The 22,838-nt window shown below is 39.6% G+C and overlaps 1 protein-coding gene across 1 annotated transcript; it reads left to right on the top strand.

Moving 5' to 3' along the window:
* The first annotated feature begins 5,955 nt into the window (after positions 1-5,955).
* Positions 5,956-19,493, top strand: LOC145499484 (uncharacterized). The gene is made up of 9 exons (XM_081479001.1): positions 5,956-7,120; positions 7,400-7,503; positions 7,644-7,686; positions 10,292-12,505; positions 13,602-13,699; positions 14,892-15,040; positions 15,248-15,342; positions 15,538-15,631; positions 16,742-19,493. The coding sequence occupies exons 2-9, from the start codon at positions 7,460-7,462 to the stop codon at positions 17,284-17,286; spliced, it is 3,282 nt and encodes a 1,093-aa protein (XP_081335127.1). The 5' UTR covers positions 5,956-7,120; positions 7,400-7,459; the 3' UTR covers positions 17,287-19,493.
* Positions 19,494-22,838: the final 3,345 nt, after the last annotated feature.

The following is a 22,838-nucleotide window of genomic DNA, read 5'->3' as shown; positions in this document are numbered from 1 at the left end:
AACTACGGTAACTTTTTACAAAATACAACAACCATTACACTCCCCCGATATGCAACCTGGAAAAGCCCTCCACTTGCTGGCTTGTTAAATGCTTAATACATCGTGTAAGAAACTTTAAGCGCATTTTTCTCAAGCGCCTACATTTATACCAACTAACTTCGCGCCAAAATGTCTACTTTGGAAAGTATTTAAGAGAAATTCCTGAAACTTGGGATAATCAAAGACCAATGGGACCAATAGTGTCGTGATGCAATCAACAAAAAAATCGTCACAGTTTATCACCTGTCACGTGACACTTGAGTCGCACACTCGCGAAAAGACGGTGTGTGCAACGTGCGGGTGGGGGACTCGCATATAAAAAGGACATGGTTTGTCGTCGTACCGTTAAGGGGTTAAAAACGCGGTTTTAGCACCTCTTGGGGTGTTCAGCCTCAAATGGTCTACAGCAGAGGAGCTTTTGCAGTACCTTTTAGGGTCTTGATCGCCCACAAAACAGGATCCTAGTACCTCTTAGGGGTTCCTTTCAAATTTCCCGCCGAGCACCCTGTTCTTTTTATATGAGAGTCTTTAGCCCGCAAGTCGATTAGCCCCTCGCCGGTTACCCCCCCCCCCAACCTGAAGTCGATTAGCCCCCCCCCCCCTCAAGAAATAGTCGACTATGTTTTTGACTTCTGGTCGGGGGCTAATTGACCTCTGGTTGGGGGCTAAACGGTTAAGGGCTAATCGACTTGTTACCGTGGGACTGGAGGAGACGACTGAAGTTCAGCCGCTAACAATTCTTTCAACGCGCGCTCGTACCTTCAAACACACACGACACAACAAAGGGCCGGGGTTTGTTCAATTGTAATTTTCAGCTGATATCGAACAAGATACGAAGATTTCTTCTTTGTCCCACGCTCGTGTCATGTTGATCAGTTCACTTGTCACATTTCATTACCGAACTTAAAATTCACCATCTTTATTCACTTATCAATTGTAAAACTGTTATAAATTTACAAAGCAAGCTTACGAAATTAACCTCGTTCCCACGGTTTTTCCTAGCAACAAGGTTGTTCGAAATCCCACGCAGCTGTGAAGATTTTTTTCTTATTCTTGCAGTTTTCTAAGTTCCATGATTATTTTTTTGAAGCATGGTTATTCATGAGCCGGCTCCTGTTATTCAAATATTAAAATAGGAATTTTTGCCGTTAGGATACCGAAATGAAATTACAACTAATTGGGCTTCTTTTGTCAAGCAATTAACTTCAAGCAGCTTTTAACAAAACTAGAAGTGGAACAGGTGTTACTGATTGCTGACCCCAGAGCGGGTTCAAAATAATAAATCAATTTCAGCTATTACTTTTCCCACACTTAAGAGTATTTGATAAAAATGTCAATTGTATCATCAGTTATACTTCTCCTGTTCGTTCTCACAGTTACAATCAACCATCTGTTGGATAGAGGGTAAGTTCATTGTACAATTAAACTGAAACAAAAAAGCTTTTATAGAAATCAAGGTTGATTTCAAAAAGAAAGCAACGTAAACTACGTTTTGAAGTCATCTTGACACCATTATCAAGAAGAGAAAAGAAAACAACGATCGAGACATTAACTAGTGTGAAAGGTGTAAGAATATATTAAAGAGTAACACAGTCTATTCGTAGTTTACTTTCGCTCCCTTTAGTAGTCAACTTTACTGTATTTCGAAATGTTTTCTCATCAAGGTTGAACGTAGAAAATCATCCCCAGTTAAACAAAACGTAAACTGATTCTCATTAGACTAAATTTATGCAATTTGTTCACGCTTTTGTGTGATGTCGATTGTTTCTTTCTATTAATTTGAGGGCATGTTTGCAAAGTTAATCTGCCTATCGTACAATGTGCCTGGTTGGTACGGTAGAACTATTATATAGATGTCTTGGGACTTATACAGCTGAATATTGAAGCGGGAGCTTCGAAATGTTTTCGTTATTTTACTGTATATATAGAGGAAGTTTGGAAAACTTACCAGGGTCAGCTATACTCGATGGCTTTAGAAAGGTTTCACGTTGGAATAATCAGTTGAACTGTAGCACGGTTTTCTCCACACTTTCAAAAGCAACGTTAGTTGGTCTCCTCATTATTCAGTGTTTCTTTTAATCCGTATTGCAGCGCTCCTGAGAAGTCGTTCAGGTTCAGAAGAAAACGACAGTATTTTTATTTCGATCTTCATTTTCTGAAGCCCTGGCCAAACGGACTCTCAAGTAGAGACAAGTCGAACTTGGGTCTACTTCCAAGTCTGTTTGGCCACCCAACGAAACTAGCTTCGCAAGTTCAACTTGCGACTACTTCTTGATGCCCTGCTTTAGTGTTTGTTTCACTAAATCCAGGGCGGCCGAAGCCACTGCAATGTGCGTGGTTAAATTCTGTCCCTTGGTATTTAGGGTATTTATGATGACTATAAAAAACAACAACGAAAAAATTCAAATGACTGAGGCAGGTGCCTCAGTTTGTCTGTTCCTAGCTACGGCCCTGGAATCTGTTGCCAAACCAAGAACTGAGTCATTGATCGACAATAAGTACTTGTGAGGGCTTCACTGACTTCGCTGCAGAGGAGCAAATCAGGTGATGGAAAAACCAAAGTTCCAAAGAAATTTAGGATCAGGGCCTGGAAACTACAAATATCCGAAGCTCAAGGCTCTGGGGCTCTATGCCGCATTCTCTATGGAACAAAGCACACCATATGCTAACAGTAATTTTTTAATTTTTCAAGAACACTTAACCATGAACTCTGACCCAAAGCCAAAACATTGAGGTCCTAATGTAAGGCTCTAAAGCCCTCCCCCCCCCCAGAGGGGCGGGGGTACTCCCAGACAAGTTAAGTGGAGGTGTGCGGCCCGCCTTCCAAACCCTTACCCTATTTATGACCAAAATCTGCGATTTTTGCTCAGGCTACCCTATTTATGACCTGACCAAAAGTTCGATACCCTATTTAAACATAATTTATGAAGGGCTTTTGTTGATAGTCTTATCGATAACGATGAAAAAGAAGCTTCTTCTAAGAAACATACCCAATTCTAGACTAGAGTGCAAAAAACATACCCTATTTGTGACAAAAATTGCCAAAATCGATACCCAATTTGTGACCTAAACGGCTGAAAACCATACCCTTTGGGGCCGCACATACCTATATAGCCGATATAAGGGTTATATAGCCATGCTTTTAAGTTTGTAATTCCTAGAGCAAAAAAAAGATATCTTTAAGTTTTCTTTCTTCCAACGAACAATCAATGAATGGAACATTCTCCCTGAGGATATTGTGAATACAACGTCCTTAGATAGTTTTAAATCAAAATTAGTTAATAGTTATTATTATTCAACTTTCATCCACTGTACGAATTCTGATTTTCTACCGAATTGGCTGATTTGTACCACGTGATACTGGGTTGTGACGAGACAACCACCTTGACGTCATATCGTGGTGTAAAAGCCGTGGTGTAAATTCAACACACCACTGTCATTACACCATGGCTTCGGCTGACTCAAATATAGTGGTTTCAGTGCAGTGTTTCTTTGCGAAGTGTATTCAAGGAATTTGAATAATTAAAATGTTAACGCACTCATTGCTCGTGAATTATCGAGATTTACCTGTACTCGTTCACTAACACTGAACTCGAAAATTTTCAATACCGCACGAGGCTTTGCCGAGTGTGGTATTGAAATTTCTCGTTCATTGTTAGTGAACTCGTGCAGGTAAATCCCGATAGTTCACTCGCTGAGTGCGTTAACCTGTAATTAATACTCCATTTTATTATATGGCTCTGTCTCACAAGGACTGGGAACTACCAAATTCACGAATTCGATTAGCCTGCGAACGCAGACGTATTTCCTACTGTCGCTTGTCTCTGCCGAAAATAACGTCTGCGAACCCGAGCCAGGAAACGATTTCTGTGACGTAGGAATTTTAAGCCAATCACAGTTTAGCTCAAGTAGCCCCAGAGCTACTGCGCGAGGTATTCGCTGCGAGGAACACTCGAGTTTCATTCTATCATGGAATCTGATTGGCCAAGGAGAAACAAAAGTCATTACGTCACAGAAATCGTTTCCTGGCTCGTGTTCGCAGACATTCTTTTCGGCGGAGACAAGCGACAGCCGGAAATACGTCTGCGTTCGCAGCCTAGAATTTGATTGGCTGAAATCGATATTGAAAACGATCTAGATTTTCCCATCTAGACCTGTAATGTTTTGCAGTGAAAAAGTTGCAAACTGAAATGCAAAATTATTGAGTATTTTCATTTAACAATATTTATTTACGGAAGTGCCAAAAAGCCTGATAAGAAAAAAAAGTAAAGAGGACGAGCAAACTTTGGCAGAATTAAATTGAGCTCATTACCGTTCGCAAGCAAAATGTCAGTTAGTACGCAAAACCAGTTACATTAAACTTGTTTGCGCCATATAATAAACATCTTATTAACCGAGCTTAGTGGGCCTATATGGGAGAATCTTGACCTCCGTCGTGTGTACAGACCGAACGCAGTGAGGTCTGTACTCACGACCTCGGTCAAGATTCTCCCATACAGACCTCCTGCTCGGTTAATAAGAGCTAAGTATTAGTTTTATTTAGATATTTCATTCTTTAGTATTTCATTGTATTATTTTTATTCAGATTGTTAAAGTTGGTGTGATATCTCACGATTTTACCGACTCAGCTTATTGTAGATGTAGATGTAGATGTGGAAGGGAGTACCTCCCCCCCCGGTTCTAGAGATTCTCCCTTCCACACTTTAATTTGGATCCTAAAGTTGGGTACTGTATAAAAGATGTTGCTTGACATTTTATTTTTACCAGGTTGGGCAACTATGAGGAATCAGCAGAAAATAATGAAGAAAAACCTGAAAGATCCCAGAATGACTCACGGACAACAGAATCTCCCACCAGACCAGAAACAGACCTGTCCCTCTCAACCAGCGATGAAATAGCTACTGTTACTACGGCAATTTCTGATACCCTTCCGACTGAAGACGACTGAAGTACCCACCAGAACTCTCCGATGACTGAGAATTACTGTTATACTGTCGATCGAATCATTTGACACAACATTTGAGTCTCAAAAGCTGAAGATGACGAACTTAAGCAATGACCATTTCTCACGACAACGAAATTACGAGCATATATAGTGCTACCTTGTGTGTATATAGCAACTAAGCCTCGTACTTCTGAGTCAGCTGCAGCTGGACATTCAGTTCCGTTTTTGAAAATATCTTTTGAGACTATAAGTGTTTCGAGGAACTCAACTGAACCTAGAAAGAAAAAACTCTACCCATTAAATACAGTGCTGTTATGCTGAGCAAAGAACAAAGTTAGAGCGGTGATCAATCGAGTGTCGAAAAGCAATTGGTTTTGCATTGCCAAGTCACGTGATTGCCCTAGAAGTTAGACTTAAACCAATCGTGACTCGTTCGCGCTCGTTTTCCCGCGCTTCGCGTCAGCTCCATGTAACTTCTTCTTATAGTTTTGATTGGTTTACTGTATTGCCTGTCTCTTTTGTGATTGGCTAGACTGGTTACTTTGATTTTGGTTTTACGACACTCGTTTGAAAACCTCTCCATATTAAAGAACAAAACCCTAACCCTAATAGTTTCCAAAGCAACAGTAAGGCTGCGTCGGAGTGCACGGAGAAACTTAGCTATTTGACCTTGAAGTTTTTATTTTTAGTTTGCGATGCCGACGTTTCATGTCTAAAAATAACCTTATACTGAGGAATTCTCTTACTTTGATCTTCTCTTGGTTAGTAGCCATGAACTGTGATTTCCGAAATGATTTTCCGTGGAGAAATAAAGACAACAAACATTTATTTTGTAGTGGAACGTTACTTTGACTTGTGCCCTCTTTTATTTTCTACAACCCCATTTATGTGATTAAGTTGTAAAGCCGCGAAGTACAATTTCACGTCAGCGGTTTTCGTTTTTGTCGCATCGGTGGAAAAACTGAAGGAGGCAGAGGAATGGTGGAGATATTGATCAAGGTTGGTCTTTAGACACCAAGTTTCAAAATTTCATTGGCTTTCAGGGGCGAATCCAGGATTTTTTAATGTGGGGTGGCTGATACCAATCGGCCACCAAACTATACCAAACTATACTATATATACTATACTATACGAAACTATACTATGTATTTATTTTAAGTTGTCCTTCGTTTGTCCTAAAACATGCCGATTTAGAGAGGACAAATTGGAGACTGTAACACTGCAAATTCTTGAAACGTATTTCTACATTTTTTTGGACCCGCGTATTTCCGTTTGTTTTTCCACGTATTATATTTTTTTGGTGGGCTGTTGTAAAGGGAAGGGGGCGGGGAGCCAGCAACCCAATCCCCCCCCCCACCCTTGGATCCGCCCCTGGCTTTTTTAAATTAGTTTTGCAAGTTTAGCTGAAACATGTCTCATCTGTCATGAAAGTAGAATGCCCCCTTCTATTCTCCGTAAATAGGGAAGTACCTTTTCATTTTTCGTGTAACGGAATCCAGACCCTCCCCTTCCCCTCCCTTTGCGTTCATTACCATCCTTGAATAATTAATTGACGAAGGGCAAGAGGCATTTTTAGCGACAGGTCGGCCTACAAGACCCACAAGGGAGTTGACGCAGAGAGAGCAAGAGTTACAAAAACCGAGATTTTCACCACGTTTTCCATGATGTGGACATTGTCTTGTCAAAGGTAGAAGCGGTTACGAAATGTACTGATGCACGTTTAGAGAAGTCCATACCAAGTGGTACAGAACTCTTAGCCTTATCAAGAAGGTCTGCACACTTTCAATTCCGCTCAAATTTCTGTCAAACCATGTTACAAATTCCTGACTAATCAACATCCAGCCCCTTCCCGCCAAAATTACCGGAAATAGAACCCAGTCTTTTGAATCACATTGATCACGTGCGTGCCCCTGGACCCCCCCACATATTGTTGCTTGGAACAAATGCGAGTCGCGGTCGCATGTCCGTCGTGAAATTTTAGCTAAAATCACTCCAAAACAGGAAATTTGCCCGGCCCGAGGCCGAAACGACCATTTCCAGATACAGTACATTCTCCTACCAGTCGACATGAGGGAGCAATTTGGGTCCATGTACCGATAAAAGCCCGTGGATTTGGTCATATGCAAACAAGCACAGGTAGGCCATTCGATCGAACACGAAGATATAGTTTGTAATTTTACGCCGTATTTTGCCGGCTGTACCTCTTGGATGGGGGGCTGTTTGCCCCCCTTTTATCAGAATTTTTTTCAAGACGTTTAGAGCATCGAAAATTGGAGAGAAGCCTTACGAATATTGTTCCGGAAATTCTCATTGTCTGCCTGTAATTTTATATTTGCCTGTTCTGTGAAAAAAATAGGTCTATTTCTTAAATCCATTTCCAAGTTCTTTACAAACAAAACCTATTTTAAACTGCAGGGTCACCGGAGTTTATGCTAAGGCGAGAACAGCGGTTCGTTTGGCCGCTGTCCGTTTGAAATGATGGATGATGGCAGCGCTAAATGTCTTTTGGATGTGATAAAGTAAGTATAAATATTTACTGTCAGCAATATAAGCTTTGACATAGCACGTATTCAGTTAATCCGAAAGCTACAAAGAGGAAGTACTCGCTAGTTAGATGGGTAATCAAGTGCTTTATGGTAAATTTGTTTTTTCTCTACAGCGACCCTACTGCTCTGCAGGAATTCCTTAGAAGTAACAGCCAGGTGTGTAGAAATTTCTCTTGAGGAGCATGTGCTCTTTGACAGTACTCAGAACGTTACATGTTTTTGGTAACCATATATCTGGCTTATTGACTCAGTGGCTGACAGAATATGCATGTTGCTTCCTTTATTTTATGCTGCTGTATCGTTGAAAGTCATATAACATTTCAGTCATAACATAAAAGTAAAGCATAAGTTGACATTTAATATGACTGTGCAGTTGGGACATTAGTAGTTTAGTTAGTGAGAAAATTACGAAATTATGCTCTTCACGAATTAGCTTTTTTGTGTTGTAATTTTGGGTTGCCAGTAAAACCAGAGATTTTTCTGTTACTGCTATGTACACTGCTGGTGTAGTAGTGCATCAAGTGGTATCGCAGTTATTTCTGATCCATTGTAGGAGCAATCAGTCACACTTAGGCAGGATGTAATTTGACAGAGTGACACTGATTTCAGTGTCACTCTGTGTCACTCTGAAAATGTTGTAGTTCCAATTCAATGTAACTCTCTGAAAACCACAAAACTCAATATCCAGCAAGAAAAACCAGTCATTAGAATTGCAAAACTTAGTTCCCATAAGTTACAAAAAATCGCCAATCTGCAAAATTAATTACCCACATAATTACCTTAGTTAGATCCATGCCACTAGAAAACCTTTCCAAGGTAAAGTAGTGTCAAATTGTTAGGGAATGGTACTGGCAAGATTTCAAAATGTAAAAACAAATTGGTAAGATTGGGAGAAGGAATATAAGGTAAAGTCTGTGTTCAAGCCCAATCGCCCATCAGGTTGGTACTTAGCTCTTGTTTGCACTGCATGAAGTGACTACATCAGGAGTATTTCTACTCTTCCGCTACTTAAGGTGAAGTGAGACTGTTGTAGGGTTATCTCTGGCATTACATTCACCAGCATCCGATTATACACCTGGGCAGAAAGAGACTCTGTGAGAGTAAAGTGTAATGCTGAAGAATGAAACACTGTTACCTCAGCCAGGTTGAACATGGACTGCTTAATCCTGAGTCCAGTATGCTTACCATTAGGCCACTGCAGGTCCCGTTCGAGAGAAGGGGTACTTCCAATTTTCCAAATTTCAACCACATGGGAGAGCACTGAAGAAGATCATACCATTACATAGTAAAGTTATGAGCTGAAAATCCTGTATTGTACAAAATAAAGCTGGTGATATGTTTGTTGTACCACCCTAGAGGAGAAACATCCAAGTATGGAAGAAAAGAAATAACATCCAATGCTATGGAAAGGAATTCTTTTTTGATATTTTGTAGCTCTCTGATAAAGCATGTCTTAAACATATTTTGCCATTTACTTTTAAATATTCTGACCTCAAAAATTAGTTACTGGCGTGTAGTTTTGGTTGTAACACCAAAAATCAAGTTAGGCTGATTATGTAGGGATGGAAATTAGATATGCAGTACAAATTTGGCACAAATCACTGAATCTCCTGCGTTTGGATGCCTGTTTGTATATAGTGATCTACCAAGGTTAATTTGTTGGGCGCTTTTCCTTGTGGTAGAATGCATCTTGTAAGATGCATGTATTCTAGTATTGCTAGCATTATACACTTTGTTTTCCTTCTTAGAGCAATGCGGGTTTTTATATGTTGTGGGATATCACACTCTCATTTTGACAGGGGACAACAGTCATATTTTGGGTGACTTCACTTCTTTTTTGTAGTGCAAAGATTGCTTCTGTGACTGTGTATCTTTTGAGACTCCAAGCTCGGTTCAAGAAATGTCATTCCTTTAATCACCTAAAAAGACCAAAAAGTTCATATTCGGACAAAACCTTCCTTAGTTGGGAACATTAAGAGTTGTTATTGAATTGTAAATTTGTGACCAAAGAAAATTCTCAAATATTGCTGCAGACTCCTATGCATGTACTGAAAGCATAAATTTATTTAAACAGTCTTTAAAGAGACTAGTTCATCGATGTAGGATATAATCTAAGTTAAGTAGCAGTGTTAACCTTCAGTGCTTCTCATTAAAATGCGTCTCAGTTGTATTAATCATATAATTGTATATTAATTTTAAGTGGTGTTATTGTTGACACCGAAAGGTGGCAACAGAGTAAGAACATGCTATGTTGTGACTATTTGATAATTAAATTAGTTCTTGTTTATTGTTGAAATGGAAATTTGCATTTTAAATGAAACAAAATCATTCCCCTTCCATTTTTTTCAGCAGAGTGAACCGTCTTCCATTTATTTCCAGCAGTGAAAAAGAGGTCTTCTGTGTTGTTGCATTTGCTACTTCAACATGTTACTGAACTCAAAATGAATAAGGACCAAATTAATGTAAAATGCCAAATGAGTGTAAAATTCAAAACTTTGTCGAGAAATGATAACTGTAAGTTATTTTTGGACCTTCAGTGAAAATATACACGTAAAACATACACACTGCTAAGATATTTATGTCTCCTCAAGGTTCCTGTCCATTCACATTCTGCAAGGGTAAAAGCTGTAACTGACTACCATAGTCAGTACAGACTGGGAGTGAAAGGCAGGGATTAGGACCTGTGCAACTACTACGTGTCAGTGCATTGCACTCTGCACTGTCTGAGATTGTCTCACTTGTGGTTTTATTTTGTTAATAGGACAGCAGCCTGCCTTCAAAGAATCCTCCTCAAGATGCTGTTTCTAGATCATCTTACGTGAACCTGAATCGCTTAGCGACCCCAACATTAAATACAAGTACAACTAGAGGAGCTACTGTTGCTAGTGCATTGCCATCAAACATAAGGGTTCCCTCTCTTGGATCTGAAACATCATTAACTGGCATCAATTCATCTGCTGCTCCTCAGAGCACATTTGTGAATGCAGTAGTTAACAATAATGGTATTGCAAGAACTAGTGGAAGTACAAATGCACCCTTCAATGTTGGCATTGTTCCCTCTGCAGTTCCAGTGTCAACTGGAGTTAGTTTTCTTAAGGCTCCTGGCTTGGAAGCCACTAGCAATGCAGTCAACAAAGTTGGAAGCACTGGATTAGCAATTTCTGCTTCACCAGGGATTGTTGCAATACCCAAACCCTCTGTAACATCTGTATCAACATTTCAAGGCAAAAAACCCATACCTATCCAGCCTAAAACACCCAATGTTTCCTCTGCCGTGAGCAACTCAACAGTTGGATCTCCGGGAAATCGTGGAATGCAGGTGATAAATTCAGGACTGCCTCTTGTTACGCATGTTGCACAAAAACAGTCTGCTGGTGGACAGCAGAATGTTTCACCAGGGCATCGTGCTGCGTTAAATGGAATTGATTCTAAAGCAAATGTGAGAACTAATGTTGCAGCTGGAAGTGCACATACTATTAAGTCGTCTCCAGGCAATTTACAGCCAATTCTTTCAACGACTCCTGTTAAACGAATTGCTCCTAAACAGCCAAGTATGTTACCTCAGACTAATACCATGTCATCACCTCCTCAAGTAGTTGGTACCCAGCATAAGATACTTCTGCAACAAGTGTCGAATCAAGTTACTCCACAGGTGCAAACTGTTGTAAACCAAGTTTCTCAAGGGAATGTCCAACAGCAAAACCATGCAACACAACTTATCCAAGCACAACAACTTTTAAATTTGATAAGAAGCCAAAATCCAGCCGTTCAGGTCTCTCAGCAGACATCGCCCCAGGTCATTCAATCTCAGGCATTGCCAGCAAATCAAATTAAGCAGATTCAGCAATTAGTTCAGCAAAAACTGTCCAATCAGCAGCAACAGCCATCAGTTGTACAAACTGTACAACAGAAGGTGCTGAGTCCGGCACAACTTCAAGCTGCTTTGAAACAAAAGCCACAGCTCATGACACAAACTGTGCAGCCAACTCAACCACAGAACATTGTTGTCCAAGAAGAGGTGATCAAACAACTGCTTCAGCAAGTGACGCAGCAAAAACCTGCACAGAATATTGTGCAACCACAGCAGTTGTTTCAGCAAATACAGCAGCAGTCTCAACCTGTTCAGAAGCAGATCATAGTACAGAATATTCAACCACAATCTGTTGGCCAAGGACAGCCAACTACACAGACTTTGCAGGTTAATGTAAGTGCTCCAGCTAAGCATTCTAATGTCAGTCAAAGGACAGATACTGTGGCCTCTCCTGTTAGTATTCAATTGCAGCAGGTTTTAAATAACCAGCAGAAACAAGTGCACCAAATTCTTGGTCAACAGCAGGTAAATCTGACACCGCAGCAACAAATCACAAAGGACCAAGGTGCCAGGCTACTTCAAGGAGTAACCTTTGTACAAAATCAACCCAACAAAACCTCTACTGCGCAGGTATTAAATCAAGGAGGTATTGTTCAGCAAGTTAACTCTGTTACACAGCAAGGAAAGTCAACCACATCACCCGTTGTTCAAATTGTGACCACAACACAACAAAACACTCTGCCTCAAACACAGCAGGCACAGAATTCAGGAGTTCAGAAAGTCTTTATCATAAAACAACCTGAGCTTTTACAAAAACTGGGGTTACAAGGGACCAAAACACAACAAACTATTCAAATTACTCCACAACAGCTTCAGGCTCTCAAACAGTTTCAGTTGCAACAGCAAGTCGTTAAACAGAAAATTAGCGGTAGCAATCTTCAAACGGCAAGTAATGTGCAGCCCAAAAGTCTGACAGCAGATCAGTTAAAACAGTTACAATTACAGCAACAGCTGCAAGGCTCTGGAGTAAAACAAGTTGTCTTACAAACCAGAACACAACAACCTGTACTTCAGCAACAAAGACAAGTCAATGTCAAGACACAAGGAAAGATGCAGCACATTCCTAGAATTCTTCAGACCTCGGGCAGACAACCTGTGTCCCAGGTGAGAGATGACAAATTAAAAGTACAAGCCTAACATGGAAATAAAGAAATAAAAAAAAATTATTTAGCAGTTACAGGTTAGTCGGCTGAGGAGCTTCCTTGCCTGTTTGTCTGTCTGTCCCTCTGTCTCTCTGTCCATTTGTCTATTCATCCATCTGTCTGTCCATTTGTCTGTTCATGTGTCAGTCTGTCTTTTACCTGGCTGAGCAGCCTGTCTGTCAGTAGACTGGGTTGTCTGTCTTTCTTTTATCTGTGTTTATCTTTTTGTATGTTTCTCTCTACTTGTCTGTCTGTCTGTGCATCATTCTGTGTGTCTGTCCATTTGTCTATCCATCTATCTGTCTGTCGGTCTTTCAGCTGGCCAAGCAGTCTGTCTGTCAGTAGGCTGGGTTGTCTCTCTGTCTTTCATCTGTGTTTATCTGTTTATATGTTTCTGTCTACTTGTCTGTCTGCTTGTCTGTCTGTCTGTCTCTCCGTCATTCTGTGTGCCTGTCCATTTGTCTATCTATCCATCCATCCATCCATCTGTTTGTCTGTCTGTCTGTCTGTCTGTCTGTCTGTCTTTCAGCTGGCCAAGCAGTCTGTCTGTCAGTAGGCTGGGTTGTCTCTCCGTCTTTTATCTGTGTTGATCTGTTTGCATGTTTCTGTCTACTTGTCTGTCCATTCACAGGAGGCATTGGATAGATGGAGGCAGCGTGGCCGAGTGGTTAGAGCACTGGATTTGAAATCCGTAGGTCCCGGGTTCAAATCCCGTTCTGACCGCTAGCTGATGTTGTTCTCGGTAGCCCCAAGTTCAACTTCTGGACTACGCTTGTAAAATAGCCAACTGGTCTGCCTCCCGCCAGTTGGGATTCTTAACCTAGTTATGTTTATTTGAATATTTATTTATCATTGTTTGAACATTTACATTGGTCCTGAAAAGCCCCGATGGGGAGTGGCCAATTATGTATACATTTTCTTTTTTCATTTTCAATAGATGTCTACATGTTAATCATTAATTGCCTTGAATATTGTCTACCTTGAATTATTGTTAAGTATGAGTCTGTTCATCGTATTTTGTTTTATTTTGCATTTTCTGAATTTGCTTTATTACTTAGAGCATCAAGGTTTCTGTGCCAATCAAGCAGGAAACAAGTAAAGGGGTGAAACGCCCACATTCTTCAGAGACTGCAGATGTACCAAAAGCTGCTTCTAGGTGAGTCAATGCAAAGTACTGGCTAAAATATTGACTAAATGTTGGAAAGCATTTCAGTAAGTAAGTCACTGGAAGTCAAGTTTATTGTGTATATACACTTAGCTTTTTTGAGAAAACTCACCAGCTAGTTTGCAGGTATAACACAGGAAGTAAAAGTAAAAGAACTAAAATTGAGAAAATACCTTCAACAAGTGACTAAGAAGATGTAAGTTTAAAATTTAAGATTGAAATCTATTTACATAGGACTAGGTATAACTTATTCATAAAATGAAATTAAGCTAAGACTAATTAATAATACAAGATATAAAGTTTTACGATTTCAAGTACTTTTCATGTGCAATATGTACAGTGTACAGTGTAAGTGCAGCTTGAACAGTTTTCTTAAGTATGAGCTTATCACAAAAAAAAAGATGTAAAAGCATACAACACAGGAAAGCATGCGTAATCCAAGGCACAATTGGTTTAGATTTTATCCCTGATTGGATGCAAATGCAGTAAATTTAATTGGTTAGTATGATTGCAACACATCCATCACTTTTAAGGCCTGGTATATTTGTTATTCCTGTTTGAATGCTGAAATCATTTACATTCACATGTGAAATGAACTTAAGATTATTTCAGAAACCTAATTTTTCATGAGCTTGTTTGTTAAAGGGGCTATGTTGCAGGGTATGTAATATATACTGAGTTACCTAAAAATCTGTGCAAAACCTCCAAGTGAAAAGCAAGGAGCACTAAAGAAGTAGCATGGTTGTCACAAAGTTTTGGAGAAATTTATATAACATGAAAGACCATGTTTGACCACATTTCCAAACACCAGAAAGAGAGTTGAAAATACGACGTGCAGAGGAGTATTTTGATGAACTTCAAGGTGTTTGGAAATGTGGTCAAACACTGTCTTGAGTGTTTGATATATCTTCTCAATCGAAACCAAAAGTAAGGAGAAAATGGAGAAATAAAATCGTAAAAAATCTGTGCTAATTAAGATCAGATATCGGAACACTGTCATGGTCATGATTTCCTTTGTTTAAACTTGATGAATTATTAATAAGCTTGAGAAGTGCGTGGCTCTAGTCTTATAGTTGGAATAGTTAGCTGATTTTGCCATCTTTCTCTAAAGAGTTTGATTAATAGCCCTAGATTTCTTCATTCATCATCCATAAATATTTCCTCTTCTCATATTCACATGTAGGTTAAAACAAGGCCTTACACAAGATCAACAGGCTGTGCTTCGTCCTGACATAAAATCATCTTTTACCTCTCGTGAGGATGTCATTAAGAGGCTTACACCTTATCATGTGTGTTATGACCCTAGCCCAACTCCTGCTGACGTTCAAAAAGGTTAGTGTTTACAACTGGCATGTTGCTAAAGAAAAACTGCACATTACTTTTTTTAGGCAGTCAGGTTGATGGGTAGACATCGTTAAAATTTAACTTTTGTGCTCCAGTGATTTTTTTCTAAGAATTAGTAGCTTTAAGTATCATTGAGACTCGCTTACACTTATCAACAGTGTCTTTATACTTACAATTTTCATTGTACACTTCCAGCTGATAGTCTCTACAGCTCTGTGTCATCCCAACTTGTGAAACGTAGCCAAAAAATGATGGAAAAGTATCGACAACTTTTGTTTGATGAGAGTATGGTAAGTGGTGCTCTACTTACATTTATGTCCCTTAAAGCAGTTTTCGATTGAGTGTTGTAAGTAATTAGACAATTACTTTGGTTTTGGTTTTGGTTTTACTATGGTTTGAGATTAGCTGAGTAGTCTAATTGGTAAGTAATTGGTTTGGTTTTGGTTTTGGTTTTGGTTAAAGTTTTGATCACTGATGTTTTGTAGAGGGAACATCCATCAGCAGAAATGGTTATGCTATATAGAGTGTTCTTGACTAATGAACGTGCCGCACTGGCTGAAGAAAAAAAACTGGCGAAAGGTATGCTTTGTCTTTGCATAGATCTGTATAACACTTGTTACATATAAGTAATGGAAAACCATTTTTTTGGCAGATTGGGAGAACAAGAAATGTTATGGGGCGAGTGTTTCCACAGCTTTTCAAGTTCTCACAAATTTTCACAAATGAATACAAAGTTAGTAGAGCACTGCACCGGTATTGCAGAGGTCATGGGTTTGAATCCCATTCAAGCCTGAATTTTTTTCAGGCTTAATTTCACAACTGCTTAAGTTGTGTGTTTAACTGTGATTATCAATCAAGTCTTCATTTTGAATACTGTTTGAAACATCCACTTTAATTTATTTTCTCTACTGTAAGTGACCTGTCAATTAAATTCTCAAGCATTCTCAAGAACTTAATGTCAAACCTTGTAAAAATGCTTAAAGTGTGAGTTATTTTGTTTTGAGCTGACATGAAATGTCCCTCTTCTGTAAGATAGGGAGAACTTCAAATTGAATGTTCTCCCATGGGGTCACCTTGAGAGTTAAGGTCCTGATAAGGTGTTCTTAACTCTATTCAAAATGTTACCTGTTAGGAGGTTTTCTTGGTAAGTTTATTTTTTGCCTTTTGTGCTTGAATGTTCATTGGAAACTTTCTCAACATCAATTAAATGTCATATGGTATAACCCTTTATTAGATAGACAATTTAAATAAAACTTTCTCCAGAAGCCCGTTTCTCAAAAGCCCCAAAAACTTTTTGGGCCCAGAAAGCCATAGCAAGATCTCGAACTTCACGATTACAGAGCTGTTATATACACATATTCTTAATATGAACAGAGGTTCATACAAGAAGTTTCAGGCGTATACACTTCTCTGTTTTTAGATACAGATGACCTAAAAATGGCTTTACGGGCCTGAAAAGTTTCTGGGGCTTTCGAGAAACGGGCCCCAGGACCCAAGTTGTGATTGTTTTTCACATCAGCAGACTCTCGGCACCGGTTCATAAACTGTTGTCTTTACCACTTGAAAATATAATTTCCTATCTTTGCACTGTCATGTAACATCCTCTATGTAGTAAAATAACTCCATAAGAAAAGTAAATATTTGATCTCTTTGCACAAGTTCCAAGTTAAGATGTCATTTTATTTTCAGAAAATCCTACGGAGCTTTTGAATGCCATCAAAAAGGGAAACAAACTTGAAGAGACCTCAAATAGTATTAAACCACTGGATGCTCCTATGGAGGATTCACCTTCTGTAAAGGACACATCTTCTTTAGTGACGTCAACCACTGAGAATGACTTTGTCAGTAGTATGAAAAATACTGTCTCAGAAGCTTCTTCCAAAATTTCTTCTCTATTAAACATAGATATGTCACAGCCATCAAGAAACTCTTTGTCACCCACGACTGAAATTTCTTCCTCAACCTCACATCTTTCAACAAGAACACATTTGTCAACTACTTCTAGTTCTGTCAACAACCACGTGTCTAGTTTCTCGTCAAAAGAACTTTATAGCAAACAGACTTCCCAACTCAAAGAGCAGACTGAGGAGAATCACAAGTTGTCGACAGAGTCACCTGTTGATATGCCGATGGATACAGAGTCTGAAAAAGAAGATGTTACTGCTACTTTGGCTCTACTCAATTCAATGGCATCTGAACTGGATGAAGTTTTGGATGTAGAGGGAGCACTTTGAGAGCAGATAAATTATTTAGGCAACTCACTATGAATACAGAATGAAACACACCCCTTGGGTAGTTAGTTAATTCATACTTAATGTAAGATCATTAACTTGGTTGGTAATCATTTTATTGGTGATGAGATAAGTTAACCACCAAGACTTTTCAAATTACTTGAAATGCTCATGGTTAAGTGGCACTTCTAGGTGGGCTGCAGCCTCAAGAAAGATGAGACAGACTTTGAGGTTCAGAAATGTTTTAATGGTATAACAAACAATTAAGATTTAAAAACACTGAATGCTTTGGAAGCTGTTGTATGTTTATTTCTTGAAAAATGATTGCTAATAACTGACCTGGTTGTAAGCCACACCATATAGTTATATTCCAACTTTTGAACAATAAGATGCTGTCTGCATGTGGGTAATTAATAGTAATTCCCTCCCAGCAATGTTCACAGGCATTTCAAGCATTCAATGCAAGTTGGCTGTTCTCCATACAGACAATGAAGATCACAGGAAATTGACAATACACCTTTTTACCAATACGGCAGCCATTTTGAATTCCATTGTTTCAAATAGCTACTATGGGATGCTTGGGGGCAAATTAGTATGTATTTGCCTCCTAAGCATGATAGCTATATAAAACAATGGAATTCAAAAAATGGCTGCTGCAGTGATAGAACACTGTAATTTACTTTTTACATTGAGCACAGATCATCAAGCTAAATGTTGATACTGTCACCAGTCACTGATAAAACTCTTGCACACCTCGGAGTGGATTTGAAATGACAAGTATTATTTAAATTTTAAGAACAGTGATAATAATTTTTTCAGAACCAGAGTCAACTGCCAACAGGGTGACAGATTTCACTGTAATGTCTGGTAAGATTATTTTTGGATCTTGAGAATTGCAAATTTCTTTTGCAAAAGAGCATCCCTCTAGACTGTTGTAAAAAGGCCATGGCCGGTTATTTATCATTAATGGCCACCTAATGTAGCTTTAAAATGCTTGGATCTGACATTGTCTGGCTTTGTGAGCAGTATCCTTTGCAGTATGTATTGCGCAAAATGTCAGCTGTTTTTGGGCTGTTGGTGGTTATCTTATCTCGTCAACCATTTGTTGGTAACAGGAAAGTCTGTTTGCTAACCCTTTGAGTTAATGCAGTAGTTCTTTTTCAGACTAACAAGTCGACAATCTTTGACAACTGGGTCTCTTTTCACTATAAGAACCCTGCAGGACGCTTCACTTAAACGCACACGAAAATACATGTACTACAAATAGTTCCACTTAGGTGGGAAGTTGCTAAGAGATGAGAAAAGCATTCATACAATGGCTTTGAAAACTTGTCACAGTTTTCACATTCGTTATTTATTCAGTCACAAAGAGTTCCTATAGATTGCTTCTCTCTTCTCACCAAGGTGTTGCTTCAGAAAATATCCATACTTCCCAGCTGAAGGTGTTTTGGTTTGACCCCCTACCCCCCCCCCCTCTGGAAATTCCAGTCAAGCTTCATAGTTTCCTTTACAAATTTAGATGCTCTAGCTCTCCTCTTGCCCCCCCCCCCCCTCCCCCCAATAAACCCCATTCAGAACTTTCATTGACCTTCCACGGGGTGGTATGAATATTTTCTGGTCCAGCACAATTTGCTGTTGTATTCCTATCTCCTTTCGTACTGTTTCACTATTTGATATAATCATTTCCAATAGTGTAGATATACTTTTTAACTCCATCTTCAAAGTGAGGAAAAAGAATCGTTAATTTGCAGGAAAATTAACTGGAATGCTGGGTCTCACTCAAAACCTCACAAAAGGATCCACACTGTATGAGAACTTATGGTAGGCATGGAAGAAACAATATTGGAAGGCCAAAAAAAAAAATTCCACTTCTAATGCTTTTTTGATTTTTTTGATAATGCAAATGAGGAAGTACAGAGATGCTTTTCTGGTGCCACAAATGGTATTGGTAAAAAACGGTTTTTTGATTGGCATGGTGCAGTTCTAGAATAGAAATCTGACGGCTTAGCTTTTTACAGTGCAGACTCTTTTGTAACTCCAATTATATGGTTCCAGTTACACCAGTTGTTGATAGCAATCTTCTGTGAAGATAATCTCCATCCGCAAGAGAAGTTATATTCGTGAATTATAGAATTTTGTGCTTTTGTATATCTATTTATAATGTATATGATATTTCCTATGAAAATATATTAATATATTCTCTGCTTAAATTTCTTTTGTCTTGTGTGTGGTACACACCCGAGGGTGGGGGGTTCCATTTGAAAATGTCGGGGATACTCGTCTGAAAATTTGAATAAACCCCTAAAAGAGACCAATTTGGGCGTGGCTCAAGTGACACCCTGAAAGATACCACTGAATAAATCGGCTCGATTATCAGCCGCATTTCGGGGAAAGAAGCCCGTGCTAATAGACCGGACTCGAGAGAGCGGCGGAATTTGAGCCTAGAAACGGAAATGAGAGAGCATGGATAGTAAAGAGACGACTATCCATGGAGAGAGTCATTGTTATTTCTTCGAGTGCACCTGACGACAACAAATTGTGGCATTTCGTCGCGAACACCTAAAGTGAGACCAGGAAGCCCCGGAAGCTTTTCGGACCCGTAGAATTTGCTATGGTTTTCCGGATGCGAAAACTTTTCGGGACCTTCGAGAAACGGACCCCTGCAGAATCCTTGGGTGATTTATACCCCTAAGCGAGACGGCGACCGTCCCCGACCTTTTTATGTAGGAGACCCCTCCCAGGGGTTCATGTTGGCGACAGACGTTTTTGTGCAGGGGGATGTTGGTTTCACTGACCCCAGCCAAGAGGGAATGAGGGTCCCTCATAAAAACCTTGTTCCTCCCAAGTTATTTTTAGAGATGATAAGAAGTTCTCGGGGCTAATTGTTTCTGCGCATCCTTACTGCCTACACGAATTCACACGCCACGTCATTCAAGAGCGCGCGTGCTAAGTAATAAAATGAACGAAGATAGGGCAGATGGCCATTGCTATAGCTTTGCCTGCATCTAACGATCTTGGACGTTCGGTGACCTACTTTTCCTCCCAGAAACAGATTTTATTTATAATTATATGTCTCCACATTGTCCAAAAATAAACAAAAAATCAATGTGGGAAGTTAAAAAAAATTTCAAGATTTCTGTCCACGCGACATTGAATCCTATGCCATCTTGCGGCTGCAAGGCTCGTGAAACTATGGTCGCTAAATGCGAACTTGTTGGAACCTCACCAGTTGACTAAATTCACTAACTAGGTCCGCTTAAACAATATTGGCAGAGAGTATTTCACTTCAAAGATCTCATTGCAATATTTTCGGGCTTTCAGAAACTGTGGCCATATTTACTAACGAAGCCCGATTTTTTCAGATTTAGGGTGTTCTTCCGGGCATGTTCTATCCAAAACGAAGTCGGTCACCCCCCATTTTTTTTTTTACATTTCTGGCATAACTAACTCATCATCTTACAGTGGTAAAAGTCTCAGAAAAAAATCAACGTTGGAAAATTTTCGCGCATGTTTTCGTAGCGAAAAGCCACTTGAGGCGTCCACCTGAGCAAGATTTGCTATTTCTAGATACTCTTGGGACGTTCAAAACCGAAAGTGATCTAATGAACAAATTGACTTCAGTTTTTTATGCGTCTGTCCTGTTATTGATGATAAATTTCGTCATAACATTGTCAAAGTGGCTGTGAAACCACGAGCCACAGGCGAGTGGTTCCGCGGTAAACTTAACGTCCGAAATTTTAACGTCCAAGTATTTTTGCAAGTAATGTAAGTCTATACCGTTGATAATCTCTCTTACCCTTTATGAGGGTCTCTATGGGATAGTGGCTTTACGGCTAACGTTTAATATTTTTGTTTCTTTAAGGCTAACGGTTAATTTATTTTCCTCACGGTTAACAGAAATCTTAGAAATTAATCAATATTGTTTTAAAAAAGTTAAAAATTTATTTTGAGTACGGCAAGACCTATTTAAGGCAAAGGTCTGGTGCGAATGGAACGGAATTTTCTGATTGACTGCACCAAAGTGCAAAAAGGATAACTCTCCCCCACTTTTGTTCTCCTTGGAATTATTCAATGACTTCGATGTCTAAATGCAGAAGCTAACAGAACACTGATACATCGACATCGTGACTTTTAGGCAACAACAGCAGCGAAAACGTCGCAAAACAAAGGGTTTAATGGTGCATTGTGGCGGTGCATGCGCAATGGCTCGGCACGCGTCATAAATCTTCGTAAATTTCTCAGCCAACGTATCCAAAACAGCAACGAAAAACAATTAAGAGTGCAATCCATTTTCGAATACGCGTCTTTGTCATCTTTGCGTGAGATGTCGCTGAGATCGCGGCCAAAAGAACTAGCGCTGACTAGGAAAATTACGAATTTACAAAATTTCTGAAAAAGGGGACAACCTCCTGAGGTATATTTTCGAACTTTTTTCCTCGAAATAATCGAAATTACTGTTCCAATCGCTTTTAATCCCGAAATTTCCCAAATTTTTGTTTGAATGGTTCGCTTTTCGGAAATTCAACAATTTTCGGATTTTCTGGAACCTTTCCTAGGAAATTTCCGTACCATTCGTCCCCGTTTCGAAATTTGCGGAAGTTTTCGTAAAAGCGCCCCAGGATTTTTCATCGCCAAGTGAGAACGTGCGAACTGTGGGCACTGGGGACATAATTCGAGCCAATCAGAAAACAAGAATTATGTGGCGCGAGCGTGTTGTAAAGCGTGCAGTGCACGAAGGATCGCAAAGGGGCGCGAAGGTTACCGTGGGGAAATCATCAAGACAGCTGAGACAGAAATAGACCACGTTTGTGTTTACAGAAGACATCTCAAAATAGAACGTTTGTGAGCATTGGTGAATCCTTTTTCGTTGTAGTGAAACTGGCCGAAGGAAAGTGCTCGACTGTCGACGTCGTTTGGATGTTCGACAAACACAAATACTTGAGGTGGGATGACTTGCTCAAGTTTTGAAGAGCTCATTTCGTTGCCAAAAAGGCTGCAGCGGTTGGTAAATCTAACGTTGGTGTTGTTTTGATTGTAGGTAAGCTGGCGAATCACAGTGTGAACAGCTGACTGAAGAAATGGTTAGGAATTTTTCACGTGTCTTTGAAACGGCCGTACAAGAAACCTCTGCAGCTGTTTACGTGTACGTCAGTATGTGAGTGCTGTTTTAAATATTGTTTTGTGTGAAATATGTTTTGTCTGTAGCACTTTGGTTAAAACCCCAAAACTTCTTTACTAATGCGGACGGTGTTGTTTTGTCTCAGGAATGCCGAACGTTCGTCGAGCGCCATTTTTCGTCGTTTACCTTTCTCGTCTGTATCGTATTTGGAGAACGGCAGCTTATTTGTCATAGCGTTCTAATTCATCACAAGTTCCAAGGAAAAGGTAGGAATATCTTGATAACGAGCCAATTTGTGCTGGAGTATTCCGAGTTACTGACACAACCTTTGGGGAAAAAAAAACTCGAGTGAAATGAGTTGTGGGATCCTCTATTTGTTTTGGTTTGGGAGCGAAACTGCGTCTGGGTCCCAGCAGGGGGAGGGTTCTCCTTGTAC

Source organism: Orbicella franksi, chromosome 10 (genome assembly GCF_964199315.1).
Source record: "Orbicella franksi chromosome 10, jaOrbFran1.1, whole genome shotgun sequence".
NCBI classification, from domain to species: domain Eukaryota; kingdom Metazoa; phylum Cnidaria; class Anthozoa; order Scleractinia; family Merulinidae; genus Orbicella; species Orbicella franksi.
This window is presented reverse-complemented; position numbering and strand designations above follow the sequence as displayed.